Below are 16623 nucleotides of genomic sequence, written 5' to 3' on the forward strand. Positions count from 1 at the left end.
TTTGGGTATTTCATCCAAGAGTTAATTCATTTTCCTCAAAGTTCCACCTCCGTAGTGATGACATAAAATATTTCTAATAAGTTCTTTAGTTTGATTCTGGAAGTTGGAGCCACCGACTGTTCATTTGAGTATCCTTAATTGTTCATTAGGCTCCCTTCAGTTTAACTGAACACAACTGTTATCTGCCTTTTTATATGAATTTTGGTGATTAGATATCATCTGCTAGTGAAATTATTTATACTTAGTCTTTTGCTTAATTTTTTTTCATGAAGCCTGAAATTCAATAAGGGAGAAATATGAGTATGGTGGGAAGAACCTTCTTTGGTGTCTTCATTTCCTGTCAGATAAAATTAATACTTCTTTGTACAGTACTTGAGCCTCTTCATAACTAGCCTACAGCCTACATTTCTAACTTTATTTAACACTGTTCCCCTTAATGTACAATATATCTCAGCAATACTGGACTCAATTTCAATCAACCTCTTTTTTTGCCTACTATACCCTGAATAGATTCTGCCAAGTTCTTTATCTGTTCACTTGCTTATTTTTCTTTTTGCTCAAATACCATCTCATTAAATTTTCTCAGTGATCATCCTCTTTCTAGAAATGACTCATGTCCTTTGATTCTCACAAGTATCTTTCCTTTTTAAGTTTCAATTTCTCTGTCTCTTTCCCTATATTTCTTTATCTCTCTGTCTCAAACACACCCATACCTCCCCTCCCCCCACAAACACACACGCAGCTGAAAACAGTTTTTTTTTTTTTTTTTTTTTAAATTAAATCTACTTTGGTCCTAGGGAACACAAAAATAAGATATCACACACACACACACACACACACACACACACACACACACACACACATATCTGCCCTCAAGAATCTTACTTTATACTGGGGGGAGAAGAGAAAACATCTAATCAGATAAATTGATGTGTGATGATTTATGAGCGTGGAAAAATTAGGGATCTAAGATAGGTTTCCCTATGGAGGAAACACTGAAGTTGAGCCTTGACAAAAGTTAGGAGGATTCAAAGAGCGAGAAGAGACTTCATTCCCTTATTGGGGACAGTTTGTACAAAGGTCCAGAAAGAGGAGATTGATGCATTTGGGAAATAGCCGATAGCTCTTTGTGACTGGAACATAGACTGTGTGCTATAAGCTTGTCAACATGGGATAATGTCAGATTGTGGAGGGATTGATATGCCAAGCTAATGAACTACCATCTCTTAGTCTTCTAGGCACATACAACAGTCAAGTTGCATTGCAATTATTTATCTTCACAGTTTATTTTTCTATTAAATTATAAACTATTTGAGATTGTTGGTTATATCATTTTCATCTACATATTTCCATTAATTAAGTAACTTGTATAAAAACATTTAAAACAAACATTTACTTTTATGAAAGTAAAATTAATCACATAATACTAATCCAGCAATCACTTTATTAGGTTCTAATCCTGTCTCTGTCATGGACTTCTTCTATGACCTTGAGTATGTCATCTAATTTCTCTAGGCTTTCATTTTATCAAATATAGAATGAGAAATGTGGATGAAATAATCCTTCAGTTCCTCTTCCCTTCAGAAATTTCTTGATTCTATGGATGTACAATGCAAATAAAGATGAAAAATATAATGAAAGAGCCCCTGGAGTGTCTTCTTGTTGTTGGGCATATGTCTGCAATGCCATGAATCCCACTTCCCCTGCTGAGTCTATGCCTAAGAACTTAAAGCATTTTGAATTGAAAAATTCCTGCTCTCTGGGCAACTCTCAGAGCAGAATTCTTGTCAGTGCCAATCTTAGAATCTTAGAGGAACCAAGCTGGCAGGGAGAAAGGAAAAGAAAGATGCAATGCACACAATTTCAATTTATATAGACTTTGCTCTTGGTTGGTTTCCCAAATTTGCAACTGTGATTTACCAATGCTTTCGTTATATTTCTAAGAGAAAGGAGGTATGTGGTAGGTAGCAATCACATATTTTGTTGATATGTTTTGAGAGAAATAACTATTTCTAAATATTTAATGTAAAAGATGATCATTTCCTTTTAGATCTATCTTAGGTCTAATCAGTTCTCTCATTTCTCTGGGTAAATGCGTTTATACAGACCAGGGTTTTGTAAAAAAGACTTTTGATGTTCTCTATTTTTGAATAACATTTCATCATAAGTTGACCTTTTATTCAAAGAGCCAACTTTCTTTCTTAGAGTTCTAGATTATTTTAATCAATTAGAGGGGGCATTAAAATAATAAAGAGGGCACTTTCATATTTTTATAAAATCCAAAGTTTAAAGTTAAATCATACTTATTATTTCAATTTTTCAGTCATTTTAAAGCTTATGTTCTTTTAATTGAGTCTAAAATAATGGCATATCTCTTTCTTAACAGCACCTTTACCTAAAGAATTTGTTACATACAATAATAGAGTGGGTTCAATAATAAACAGCTAACAGAAATTTTAGTTCTAAGGTAGAGTATACTTTTTTTTTTACTTCAGAGTTATTCTTCTCCCAGGACCCTATAGATAATAAACTTTAGTAGAAAACTATCCAGCCTTTTCAGAAAGGTATTGGAAGGTTTAGGTTGGCATTTAATAGGCCAAATGCCATCTGTTTCTACAATTTGTGGCACTTTATCATTGACAACTGTAAGAAAACGAGGCAGTCTATTTTGGTAGAGTGGACAGATTTCTGTCCATCTGTGCCCATATTACAACATGTCACTTGTACTTTAGATCTCTATAGCTCTGAGCCAAGAGAGATGCCATAGCAAGGTCAAAAGGTGGAGAAGCCTGTCAGCACATTCTGTCTTTAATGATATGACAACTGCAAATTGGTGCTTCAAGAACAGCCCACGGCAGTCATTATGTCAGGCCTTGAAGCTGAGCTTTATATAATATTATTTCAGAGAAAAATGTTAACTTTAAATATTTTAAACTATCAGACAAGGAACCTAATCTATAGCATAACTGTGGTTAGTGTCAAATTCTTTACTAGAGTGCATCATTACACAAAATTTCTAAAATATGGAGATGGTTCTTTAATATGGTTTTCCTTTTTGTTTTGTATTACATGGATCATGTGGGAAGAAAGAAGTAGAAGCCCATTTAGCATTCTATAGCAATGCTAATAAAGTTGCTTGCACTAAGAACAATTGTTTAAAAGAATAAACGGCTTTGAGACAATAAAAATTACATTAATGTAAAAATTAATATAAAAATGTGTCATTTGTTTCCTGTTCCACATATTTGATATATGGGATTGGAGAATGTCCCATTTCCCTTCTTTAGAATTATTAAATTGTATTTAAAGTATAGATACTTTACAACTTTTAGCATAACTAACTGGCAATATTGTCATTTTTTTTTCCCTTTTATGACCTAAAAGTGCCTATCAAATTGTGGTGGAAGAATTACATCCCCACCGAACCAAGCGAGAAACAGGAGCAATGGAATGCTACCAGGTCCCCATCACCTACCAGAGCGCCATGAGTGGAGGTTCACCATATTACTTTGCTGCTGAATTACCCCCTGGCAATCTACCCGAACCTGCCCCATTTACTGTTGGTGACAATAGGACATACCAAGGATTTTGGAACCCTCCTCTAGCACCTCGGAAAGGTTACAACATCTACTTTCAGGCTATGAGCAGTGTGGAGAAGGTAAGTGCCTAGCTACATTTTCTTTGTCACTGCTTCAAGGTAATGCCCAGTGGCTTTTTAGAAATTCCAGACAGCATTAGTCAAAAGTTATAGTGTATGGTGGTGCTGTTGCCTCTACCACTGGGCATATTTCTGTACTGTGAGACCACGGCTTCACGCCAGTCATATCTCACACAACTCCCGTTTCCTAGTAACTGTTTCTAGTTGAGGCTTTAATAAAAGCCCACAGTAGCCGTTTTGAGTAAAATGATTTAAGCAGTGTGTTTCTGCACCCTCTGTAAATATGCACCATTGTTCTTGCCCCCTTTCTCTGTGGTAGCACACTTCAAAAGATTAAATTTACTGTAGGATAAACAAAATGCGTACTCCTCAGCAGGCTAATAAAATGTTGCAAACTTTTCAGGCAGTATTGAACAAATAGAAAATAACAAAGTAAAAATCTACTGATTACAAAGTAATGTGCTGCCTGTGGTACATTTGACAGAGTCCATGAAGAAAGCTGCCTCTAGATTGCCCAACTGCTGTGTAGCTAGAAAAGTAGGCCTTTGCATCTCCCTGGTTACCTCCTCCCTTTATCCATTTTGGACACAGTTGGTTTTGAATACTGTTACTGGTCTTGTATGAATATTGAAGAGAAAAACACAAGAAGTTAAATACCACTGTGGTTCTCTGGGGAGAAAGATCTATTTTACCACATGCTATTTTTTGAATGGTTTTCTTTCTTAAAATGGAAATGTTTTGAGAGAGATATAGGGGCAGAAAGTGTTTATATGAGAGACAGAGAGAAAGAAGAGAGAGAGACAGAGAGAGTGAGTGTTGCACAAGAGGGCAGCTGCCAAGTTTTAAAATCCATTTAAGGATTACATTTTTAGATATGTATAGCTCTATGGGGAGTGCCTTCAGGTTGTAAAAATCCTAAAGGATTATCTGTGAAATTAAATGATGAATCACTGGATTGAAGGAATTTGATCTTAGCTGTAGTCTTTTAATTAGAGGGAAGTCATGTTCTTCCATTTGGATTTCTATAGCCCCTGTGAGAAACCAAATCTTCTGAATAGTTATTGAATATTTCTTAAATAAAATCTTTATCTTTCCAATTATGGAAATATTTAGCTCAGAGGAGACAGAGAAGAAACAAAGGGAATATACCCAAAGGTATTATGAAAGAAACTATTCTCTACATCTATGTGTGCTTGGTAATACTGAAAAAGTAAACAAAATGTTCCCCTCCTACCTAAAGACTCCTTACTGCATTGAAGGTAGTTGGTTGCCCTGATAAAGCAGTGAGTATAAAAATTTGTATTCCATTTAGAATGTAAAGACACCCTAATACAAAAGAGTTCTTTTTTTTTAATTTTTAAGAGGTGAGAGATAGCAAATTAACTTTAGTGACTTAATCTGTGATATGAGAAGGGGTGTTAATGAATGCCCCTTTCTGGGAAAGGGTTTTCTATAGTACTATTTAAAAGATTTGAGAGGATTTTTTTTCTTTCAAATTGCTAGTGTGACCATACTGTTGTACATCTAAAGTGTAAAGTTGTGACAATGTACTTCACAGTTATCTTGGCAGAGTTTTAAAATTAATGTGGTTCACATCAGCAACAGGGTCAAGGAATACTGATGTAGTTAAAAGTGATTGCTTTCAGGAAAGCAAAATCCCTTTAGGTTTTTACTAGAGCCAGAAATAATCTCTTGTTCTCAGTTTGCTATGAAGGCCTCAGGTCAGAACTAAATAAAATTAATATACTTTTAATTATTACTTGCTGAAGAAATTATTTTGGATGATTTTTAATATCAACCAACAATCTAAGATTGATTTTGAATGATCGAACATTTTACTTAAAGTAAAATACTTGTAGGGAAAATGTATATTTGTTATATTTTAAGATTTAGTATAATGTCAAAAAAATCCTTGAGTATGAGGTATATTAGAACACGAGAATGAACTTCTCTCTTTTTTTTTTAAAAGGCTTTCCCCAATCCCACATATGTAGTATCTTGTTCCCTTATCTTCAGATTCCCAGAGTATGGCTGCTGCCTTGAGTTGTAAATGGAACCCTGTGAGTGATTCTTCCTACTTTTGTAGTTGATAAGCCCCTAGTGGTATGCTTTAAAATCAGCCAGTAGAGATAATTAAGTTTTACCAAAGGCATTTGTTCAAGTGATATAGCTTTTGTTGAAGTTATTTTGTTTTTAAAGATATGGAATATTTCTTTTCAAAAGCCCAGGGTTCATTTTTCTCTAAATATACACAGAATCTTTGGAAAGAGTGACCTGAAAGTTAAAATTAATTGGAAGTGAGGCATAGATGTAAGAAAACGTGTTTGACAAAGGGTAACTCCCAGCTCCTGATATTGCCTGGCCTGGTCCTTTCTTTCTGGGGAGCATCCCTCCATAGTTACTATTAGGTATAGCATCTCTACTGAGAAAGATACTCAACTAAGCTCTTGAGATCTGTTTCTTTCTTGAATTCATACCCAGAACAGTTCTCTGAGGCAAGGGTTATGTTCCTTGATGCTAACATCCTTCCTTGGGTAACTATCTTCCCATATCTATATGTGTCCTTGCATATATCATTGTTCCTAACTGGATGCAGTTTTCTTCTAGTCTGGAGCTCATAAGACATGATTGAAGGGGAAGGGCAAGGAAAGAACCATCCCTACCTATTCCCCTCTGTGCAGATTTTCTGTATATAATTGGTATGGTACTGATATTCTCCCGATATTTAAAGTCCCCAGTGGTATGGTTAAATTGTTATATGTATATCTTCCAAACTTAATTAAAAGGTTTATGCTTCATAAAAGGATCATAGTGTAAAAATGTATTCTGTTTATACATCAGAATTTTTTATCATAAGTAATTATGTTCTATGATAATTCTCAACTGAGATAGGGGAGTGAGAATTGCAATTCTATACTTGACATACATACACATACATGTCCATGTGTACATATAATACATGTATATTTGATTTACTGCAATATAGGACTAGGACTATTCCATTTGGGGCATTGTTTTGTAGAGCCTGGCACTTGCTAGGAGCTTAATAAATGCTTATTGATAAATGAAGAATTTATTTATTATCTACTTAAATTAAATTTCATATTTTTTTATGGATTGAAGCCCAAACTGTGGATAAAAGAAAACAAATCTGGAAAGGGAAATCTATGTCTTCTCCCATAAAAATCTTTTTAAAAGTAAGAAAAGCTTATGAGATACATCATGTATTCCTACTTTTTGCTAGTCTTAATTTCCCCTCTACTAGATGAATGGAAAGAAGAAGAATTTTAAAAGTCTGCCAGGTTTTTGAGCTTATAGCCTCTGCATGCATTTTCATCCAAAATAAATCTAGAAGGGAGCATGAAAACACATAATTCAATGAGATGATAGGGAACTGCTAAAATTTACTGAATATAAGGACATTGTTATCCTTTGTAAACTTTAGGAAGATTAATTTAACAGCTGACTAGGAAGACGCTCGAGTCCAACTAGAAGACTATTGCAATTGGCCAGTTATGAAGTATGTTATGAAGGCCTGGCTCAGCATTAGTAAAAGTGACCAAGAAGAAAAAGGATGTATATGTGATAGATATTACAATAGAAATATCCACAGGACTTGGCAATAGGTTGGATATTGAGAGTGATTAAGAGTGAGGAATTGATGATTACACCTAGATTATGAGCTTATGTAAATGGGAGGAAGATTCTACCCTCTAAAGTAAAAGGGAAGTTTGGAGGAGGGGAAGATTTGGGAGGAAATATAATGATTTCAATTTTAGAAACAGTGAGTTTAAGATATTATGGGCCATATTATAATTATTTGTTTGGAGGCTAGGGCTAGATATATAGATCTGAGAGTCATTATTATAGAGATAATAGTTGAAGTCATGGAAGCCAAAGAGATCATTGTATGAAATAATATATAAAGAGAAAAGAAAAGGTCACAGGGGACACATAACTTTAGTGGACATAATCTGTGGGAATGTGGTACCAGCTTTACAATTAAGCATAGGTGGTTTATTGTGTTATTTTTTTTTGTTTGTTTGTTTACCCAGACCATATACAGAACTATGATTTTTTTCTTGCCACTGGATTGCAGAGATTGAAAGCAGAATTCTCCCAATACTTACAAATACCTTGTAAAGTCCTCTTTAAAGTTTTTTTTTTAATATTTCCCTTATCAGCCTTGGAAAAAATTAACCATCTAATGTCCAAAATCCAATTCTTGCTACTCTAGATTGGTTTTAAAGCCTTTTCTTACTTGATAAGTAGAATAGCTTGAAATGTACATTGATTATATTTTCTTTCATTTTTTTTTTTTTACACCTTCAACAGGAAACTAAAACCCAGTGTGTACGAATAGCTACGAAAGGTAAGAACCTGACTTTCTTTCACTTCCTTTCTCCCTTGCACTGAGGAAGGTATTTTACTTTTTGCTTCAGGACTAATTAAATTTGCCATTTCTATTACATAGGCTTTGTAGTACAGCCCCCATTATAGTGCCAGCAAAGTACTATGACTCACTTGAGTATCTTTAATACATAATGGTGGGCTTCTTTCTCCTCCTTATACTTGGCTAGTAGAATTTTGTTTCAATAGGCAGGATTTAGCTAAAATATGAAAAACTCATTTTTGTCATTTTTACTCAGCAAATTCTTGTATTTATCAACAGGTTGTTATCTTTATTATATAAGTAATTTCCTAGGTGATACTTTTCTCCTTTCCTGCCTCTCTCTTTCTGTTTCTTTTCTTTCTTTTTCTTAAAGTTTCAAGGGAGACCATTGAATAAAACTTCAATGGAGTATATCTTCCTGGGCAAATAATGCCAATTCTATATAATATGGTTTAGTGATGCAGTGTTTAGTCATTTTGTAATAAAAAGTAATTTTGTCTTAGGATAAAGATCTAGGATTCAGAATGGATGAGATTCTCCTTTTCCTATCACATTTATTGCTTCTCATTACAAAGTTAAGTAACTTTTCAACAATGAGACTAATTTGATAGATTTTAGCAACAGAAACAAGAAAAGACTATATTGATGATAGCATGATAATCCTCAGAGAATTGGTATTATATTTATGAATATATATATGTGTGTGTGTGTGTGTGTGTGTGTGTGCTAAGTTTAGTGTCTTGTATATCAAAGAATATCAATTGGAAAGGCCCTTCAAGATCAGTTGATCTAACTTTTAGTTGAACAGCATCCTCATCAGTGATTATATTGCTTCAGAATGATGACTTCTAGTGATTGAGAGCTCCCTGTGCTATAAGGTTACTTATCTCTTCTTGTACAACTCTTGATTGTTAGAAAGTTTCTCCTTTTCTTGACCTGAATTCTGCTTTTCTAGACCTTTCATTTATTTCAACTAATTCTGTTCTCTTATATGAAGCAGAAATTCTAATCCTTTTTCCAGTCAACCAACAGTCAGGAAGTGTTTCTCAAGAACTTATTATGTGTATGTATATGTATATCTGTAAAGGGCTGAAACTCTGAGTAGATGCACTGGAATCACACAACCAAGCACTTAAGGCTAATTACTTATTGGCCAATACTCTATTAGCATATGCTTGGAAAATGGCCCTTCCCACTATTCTGTGCTGGCTGGATGTTTTGATCTATATAGATAATTGTAGGAGGGATTAGGCGGTGGGGTAAGACAAGCCAGATTCACTTTGGTGGTAGATGAGGACAGTAGACGGTAGAGGAGCTCGTGGAGAGCTTACATCCATCCCCTTCACTTCTACCCCTAAAGACCAAGAATAAAGACCAAGGACTTTTTTGCTTCTTGACTCTGGCTGATTCTAAGGCATCCAGGATGCTAATTCGGTCTTCACATGTATCAACTTTTATTTCTATTATTATATTATCTTCCTTACAAGATTGAGCTCTTGAGGGCAGGAAGCATATTTGTCTTTCTTTGTAGCCCTAGTGCTTAGCATCTTGCCTGGCACATAGTAGGCACTTAAATATTTATTGACTGATTCACTATTATATGGCATAGTTTTTCAGTTCCCTTATTTTAAATTTCCAGTTTGTTGTTGTCCCTCCTAAAATGTGGTGTGTTTGGAACTAAAGACATTATAGTTTGAACAGAGGCAAGCACATCAGCACCTTCCCTCTATAGTATGGTTCTTTTACTAAAAAAAAAAAAAATCATAACTTTTAAAATTGTCACATTACACTCCTGACTTAAACTAAGCTTGCTACTTTGGACCTTTTCCCCCATGAACTGCTTTCTAGCAATGACTCTTTCATCTTGTATGTTTGCAGTTGACTTTTTGAACTGAACAATAGGACTTTGTCAACATAGATATCTAACAGTTGACTGTACTACCCCACTAGCTGAGAGTGATCTTTACATTTTAAAATCAAATTTTGTTTAATTTTAAAATTTAAAGCCCATTCTTAACTCATGTAGGTCTTTAGGTCAATATTTTGTTGATTTCTGTAAGTAAGCTATGAAAAGGTTATATAATTTGCCAATGAAAATAGTTCCCACAATGGGAATTCCCTAGCTGACAAAATAATAGAACATTCTTTGTATAAAATATTAATTTAAACCTATTAAATGCAATATTATGAGGCTTGATCCATTGATCTAGTCTATCAAGAATTTTGGGGGGAGGCAGGGACTTCCAATTATGTCATCCAATATGTCAGCCTTCTTTCTTTATGTTATCAGCAAGTTCAGTAAATGTTCTATCCATGGCTGCATTAAAGTCTTTTAAAAAAATATTGAACAACACAACTCCAAGGACAGATCTTTGGAATCTTCCAATAGATATTTTACAGGGAGAAAGGTTGATATCACCATATGGACAAGATATCCTATCAGCTTATCCCACAGCTGCATAGAACTCCCAAACTCAGGAGATATTTAAGGCTGAATTTCTGATATATTTTTTTTAATAATCTTTTTTCTGTATCTTTTTAAAAATAGATTTGGGTTTTTTTTATTTTGTTTTATTTCCCTCTGTGATGTTTGGCATAGTGGCTTTTCACTTTACTCCACACTTTCTTAGGAAGATACCAAGAAGGGAGGGAGGGAAATAGGCATTTATATAGCATCTACTATGTGCCAGACATGGTATTAAGGGCTTTTTACAAATATTATCGCTTTTCATCTCCATAGCAACTCTGTGAGGTAGGTGATATTATTATCCCCTCCCCCCCCCTTTTTTTTTTTTGGCTGAGGTAGTTGGGGTTAAGTGACTTGCCCATGGTCACATAGCCAGGAGCTGTTAAGTGTCTGAAACCAGATTTGAACTCAGGTGCTCCTGACTTCAAAGCTGATGCTCTATCCACTGCACTACTAGAAGAATGGGCTGAGCCATGATGAATTATGTGCAGCAAGTATAGTCCTGGATCAGAATGAGCTAGGATGCCTAAGTGGTTATATTTTCAGAAGCCACATGTATTCTAACTGTAGCCTTTGTTTTTATATTAATTACAAGTGGGTAAATGGCTTGAACCTGCATTTGTATTGCCCTCCTGTGAATCCAAAACTCAGTGTTACCAAGAGTTTATAACCAGAGGATACTATTATTGAGAAAAGTTGCATTCTTCATCTGCCTCCTCTGCATTATCACCTTTCCTCTAGTCAAGTAGCAATCATATGAGACCTTTTTTTTACAGAAATACTTCATAATCAGCTTAGTCTTCATTTTAAGGAGACACCCAGTACAGTCTCATTCATTTGTTGCCTCTGCTTTGAGTTTCTTGGACACTGTACTCTCACTCCCCGTACTCTCTACAACCTGCTCTCCTTTCCAGCTCCTTTTTGTATTTAGTCTTTCTTCATTAGAATGTAAACTCCTTGAGGTCAAAGATAGACTATCTGCTTCATTTTGTAACCCTTGTGCTTAGCACAGTGCCTAGCATGCAATGGGTGCTTAATAAAACTTTGCTGCTTTATTGTATTTTGCTATGGTAGTACCTGCTAGAGTCTCTTTGCGTTTCATTGGCACAACTTTCAAGAACCTAAGATTATTTGTATAGCATACTCTGCCAGATTGAAAAATTGAGGTAGAATTTTAGTCAAAGGCTAGTCTTGTCCAAATTTCTTGGTCTTGGATTTATTGTTCTTCAGTCATTTTTCATTCATGTCTTACTCTTTATATCCTTATTTGGAATTTTCTTGGAAAAGATACAGCTGTGTTTTGCTATTTCTTCTCTAGTTCCTTTTATAAATGAAGAAACTGAGGCAAATAGGGCTAAGTGAATTGCCTGGGGTCACACAGCTAGTCAACTAAAGAAGACAAATCGTCCTGATTCCAGAGTTGGCATTCTATCCACTGTGTCATCTAGCTACCCAAAATATATAGTAGCTATTATTATTATCATCATCATCATCATCATCATCATCATTGCTAATTATTAATATTGTTGTTGTTGTTGTTACATATTGAGAGAAAGGAGAAAAATAAACCAGAACCTCATGATAGCATATAAATAGCACCAAGTTCCATAGGTCTTTTCCCTCATTTTCATTTTTCCTAATACCCCCTATCTCCACCTGTGAGAATTATGAAACTATATTAACTTTGAGACTGAGCCATTGGAGAATAGATCAGAGGATTAAAATCAATGAGTCCTGATCCTTTTTTTTTTTTTTTTGTACCTAAAAGGATTTCTTAACCACCTTTAACATTGTTATTTTTGTCCCACTACAAAATTTTTTTTTCTTTTTAAATACATCATTAATAGAAAAATTCAATAAATCTCACATTATTAATTGCATCTAATATAACTATGTTATCTAAAACTAATGAAGATATCCTTAAATAAATTTCCTGAATAAAAACCTTTTACAGGTGATATAGTTGCAAACTATTACTAAAGTTTATGAAGTTCAAATTTATTGTGGCATTTTTTCTATATAGACTTAGATTTCAACCTAAATTATCATATGGTACAAACACTCTCTCTCCCCCAGATGGGTAAGTCATGTCATTTCTAATTGGAATTCATTTAATTATTGTTCTAGTAACTAATAATAACTAAAATTTACATTGTGTTTAATGTATGCCAAGTGCTTTAAATTTTTTAAATTGATCTATACAACAGCTCTGGTATATAGCTGCTATAAGTATACCCATTTTGCAGAGAGGAAACTGAGGAAAGCAGAGTAAGTAACTTACTATGGGTCATACAGCTAGTAAGTGTCTAAGGATGAATTTGCATTCAGGTCTTGTTGAGACCCTGTGCAGTATTTGCTGTGCCATATAGTTGACCCTAAACTAAAACGTATTTTTGCTTTTCTAAATGCATAGCTTTATTTGGATCAGAGAATCCTCACCTCCCCTCTGCCACTGGCATTTTTTTTTTTTTTTTTTTTTTTTTTTTTTTTTGGTTTTTATCTCTAGTGTTTGGATTCTATTTGCTATCTTAAACTGAAACAGTTTAGAAGATTCTCTCTCAACACCTTAATCATTGTTACTATTATAACTTCTATAACTCTATTGGGACTTTGGCATTCACATTTCCTGTTCTTGGGACTTAATCCAAATTAAAGAATATAGTGATAGATTTGAGCACAAGCTCCAAAGAAAAGGTAATAGTTAACTATAGTTAAAGGAAAGGTTAACTATTATCTTTTTTCATTACTTAAATCTCAGTTGTTAGAATCTTTTGTTAAATGATGTCAGAGAATTATTAAATGTCAGAGGAATGACCTAAAGAGGTGGTAACTGCTTGAACTGTTATTGGTAGCAAGTTATAATTTAACCTTATAGTGAATTTGGTCAGATTGATTTTTCAAGGAATAAGTACCTTGACATGATACCTTTCCTTCCAGAGTCTTAAAGTACTTTAGGGACAGGAAATATTGAAGAAATTTCATTTTCAGCTTTTACAGTATGTTGTTGATTATGTTACAAGATAATTGAAGCTGAAGCTGAGTCCTAAAATGCCTGTATATGCAAGACTGACTTCACATTAGCACAGGTGGCTCCCTTTTCTGCTTTTGTGATGTATAGTATACATGTGGACTCTACCCCCCTCTTAATTGCAGCAGATAGGGAAGAAGTTTAACACAGAATGGGGAGATATCTATATCTGTATCTATAGCTATAGCTATAGGTATATATCTTTCCATTGAAAATAGGGCTTTTCAACATGACAAATATGGACATATGTTTAAAAGAATTACATATATTTAACTATGATCAGATTGTTTGCTGTCTTGGAGAAAAGGGAGATGAGAGGAAGGAAAGTTAGTATCCCCATGTTACAGAGAGGAAACTGAGGAAAAGAGGGAAAGGGTTAGAAAAATGAATGTTGAAAACTATCTTTACATGTATTTGGAAGAATAAAATATTATTTTTTTGAAAGAAAGTAGTGCTCTTTTTAGTATACCTTGGAGTCTAGGGTATATATAGTGAATATAGAGTGCCATTTACCCCATCATAAAATTAAACAAGGAAATCTTTAGCAAATGGAAAATATAGTGTGGCATATCTGCCTTGCTAGTGTAGAGAGAGAATAGGAAATGTAAGTATTGATAACTAGGTAAATTTGTAGTATCCATTGTGGGTTTTTTTTTAAAACATTATTCATATTACTATTCATTCCCATTTTATTTGGGGCAGCTTGGTGTCAAAGTGAATAAAGAGCTCTATGTTGGCTTCAGGAAAACCTGAGTTTAAATTCAGCCATAGAGGGTTACTAACTGTATGGCCATGAGAAAGTCACTTAATCTTTGTTTACCTCAACTTCTTTAAATGAAAAATAAGAATAACATCATCTATATCATAGAGTTGTGATAAGGCTCAAGTGAGGTTAATATTTGTAAGTGCTTACCAGAAAGGCTAGCATATATATAAATACTTATACCATTTCCATCTTTCCTCTTGATGTAGGATTTTTGAGAATTTTAATTCTGAAAAATTCAATCAGCATCTTGAGATAGAAAGTAGGATAATAATCATATGAATTTATTACTGATAGTACAACTGAATAGCAAAAAACTCCCACATACAGGATTTTACCATGTCACTCTCTTACTCAAGCATCATCAATAGCTCCCTATTACTTCTACGATAAAATTACCTTGTATTTAAAGACTGCTCCAAGTCCAACTTTTAATACATTTTTCATATTATTCTCCTTCATATGCTCTATATTCTATACAAACTGGACTACCTGCTGGTACTCAAACTCGGCATTACATTTGTTTTCTGTATCTTTGCCCATTACACAGGCTATGTTCTATGTATGGGATACTCTGTTTTCTCACTTCTGTTTCTTAGATCAGGTTGGATTACACCACTTACTGATGTGTTGACTCCTGATCTTTGACTCATAGTGTTTCTCAATTGTGGCTCTTTATTTCCTCACTTATTTTTGGCCATACTTACTTTTCAATTCTGCTTTCTTTAATGATCATTTTTTCTTTATTTTTGCCCATCTCTCTATGTGTTTTTAGTTTTTAGTGCTATTTCCCTCTTAAAATTGGTTTATATTCACTGTGTGCCTGTTTCTTATTCATTTCCCCTCACACCAATATAATAGAAACTAAAAACTCTGTGATTTTTTTTATATTTTTGTATCCTTTATGATTTTTTTTATTTAGAAGGCAATTAATAAATTTTGAGTGAATTGAATTTACTATAATAGAGGGTGATGACACAGGCTACATGCTATCCAGATTAGGAAAGTATTTGTGTAGTAGTATACAGTATACTGTATGCTGAAAACAGCAGCTAACATTGGTATTTGTCCTCAAAAGATATCAGGAGACAGCTACCTTTGTTGTAAAATTTTTATGACATGTTTGTGCCTTCACGCTAACATCACAAAGAAATTGGAGAAGTGATCAGAACCAAAAAGGGAAAAAAAAAAATAAAGACAAATGTTAGGTAGTACCCTTATGGGGGAAGGGAGGACTACAAAGAACATAATATCTTAAGAAAAAACACATATCTGGTAAAAATTGGTCTAGGTAGCATATTGTAAGTGCAGATCTACACTTGAGTCAGTATTTTTTCACATTATAACATTCAGTCAATTCTAAGTCGTCTATGGGAATTAAAGAAACCAAGCTAGATAAAAAGGTTATCACAAGTAAGTGATGTTGAAGTATTAGTTCCTATCACCTTACAGATCTTTACAAAAGATTGCTGACAAAGAGCAGTGATTACTTGGTTATATGACTTATTCAGCGCAGACATACAACTAGGTCCCTCTGATAACTGAGAAATATACAATCCACTAGTATTATGATCTTGATATTAAGTTAAAGTGACTGTGGGAATATCTAGCTAGGTTGTTAATGCCTGGAATTGTGTAGGCAGAGAGTAAAAAGTATCTTATATTCCTAACATCCCTAAGTTAGATTTCTATGAGGAAAATAGAGGATGACTGAGTTTTATGATTCCCTCAATCCAACCACCCCAATCAACAAGTACTGCACTATGGAGAGTCTGGCACTCTTATGAGGGCAGTCCAGTATTTCCTGGAAGTTTCTTTTATTATCTATGAATTGAATCCTTCAGGAAAAGAGTGTGAGCAAGCCTTACTTCCATTGTGGCAGAACATTTTCCTGGGATAGATATACTGTGCTTCCAGAAGGCCTTATTTTGTTCATTCTTTTAAACAACAGAGTATTTGCTAAAGATGGGTTAAAAAAAAAAATCTGGATAAGACAGAGTCCAGGATTATGAAATGCAGAGGTAGCAAATCAATCCTTTTTTTTCCCTATGTTGTTCAGAAGCTTTGTAAAATTCTACACCATAACTTGGAAAGGATTCATAGAGGAATACAAATAGCCCAAGTCAAGTGAACAAGTATTTATTAAAAACAGTTAAAATGTTCCATGAACTGTGATAAAATCTGGGAATAGAAAGAAAAGGCAGAAAACAGTAAAATATTATTTCTATGAAAAATAATCTATAGACACTTTAATTATTAGCAAAGAAGGAAAGGAGGCTAAGAGATAGTCATCACTTTTACAGAGCATTTGGCA

At 34.1% G+C, this 16623-nt stretch overlaps 1 protein-coding gene across 9 annotated transcripts in view; it reads left to right on the plus strand.

Moving 5' to 3' along the window:
* Positions 1-16623, plus strand: part of PTPRK (protein tyrosine phosphatase receptor type K) — a 721856-nt gene that overhangs the window by 593654 nt on the left and 111579 nt on the right. For all 9 annotated transcript variants that reach the window (XM_031964293.1, XM_031964294.1, XM_031964287.1 and 6 more), the window contains 2 exons: positions 3385-3658; positions 7994-8030. In XM_031964293.1, coding sequence (XP_031820153.1) covers positions 3385-3658; positions 7994-8030 — 311 coding nt within the window. The remainder of the gene's footprint in view (positions 1-3384; positions 3659-7993; positions 8031-16623) is intronic.

The sequence above is a fragment of the Sarcophilus harrisii genome, chromosome 4, assembly GCF_902635505.1.
Source record: "Sarcophilus harrisii chromosome 4, mSarHar1.11, whole genome shotgun sequence".
NCBI classification, from domain to species: domain Eukaryota; kingdom Metazoa; phylum Chordata; class Mammalia; order Dasyuromorphia; family Dasyuridae; genus Sarcophilus; species Sarcophilus harrisii.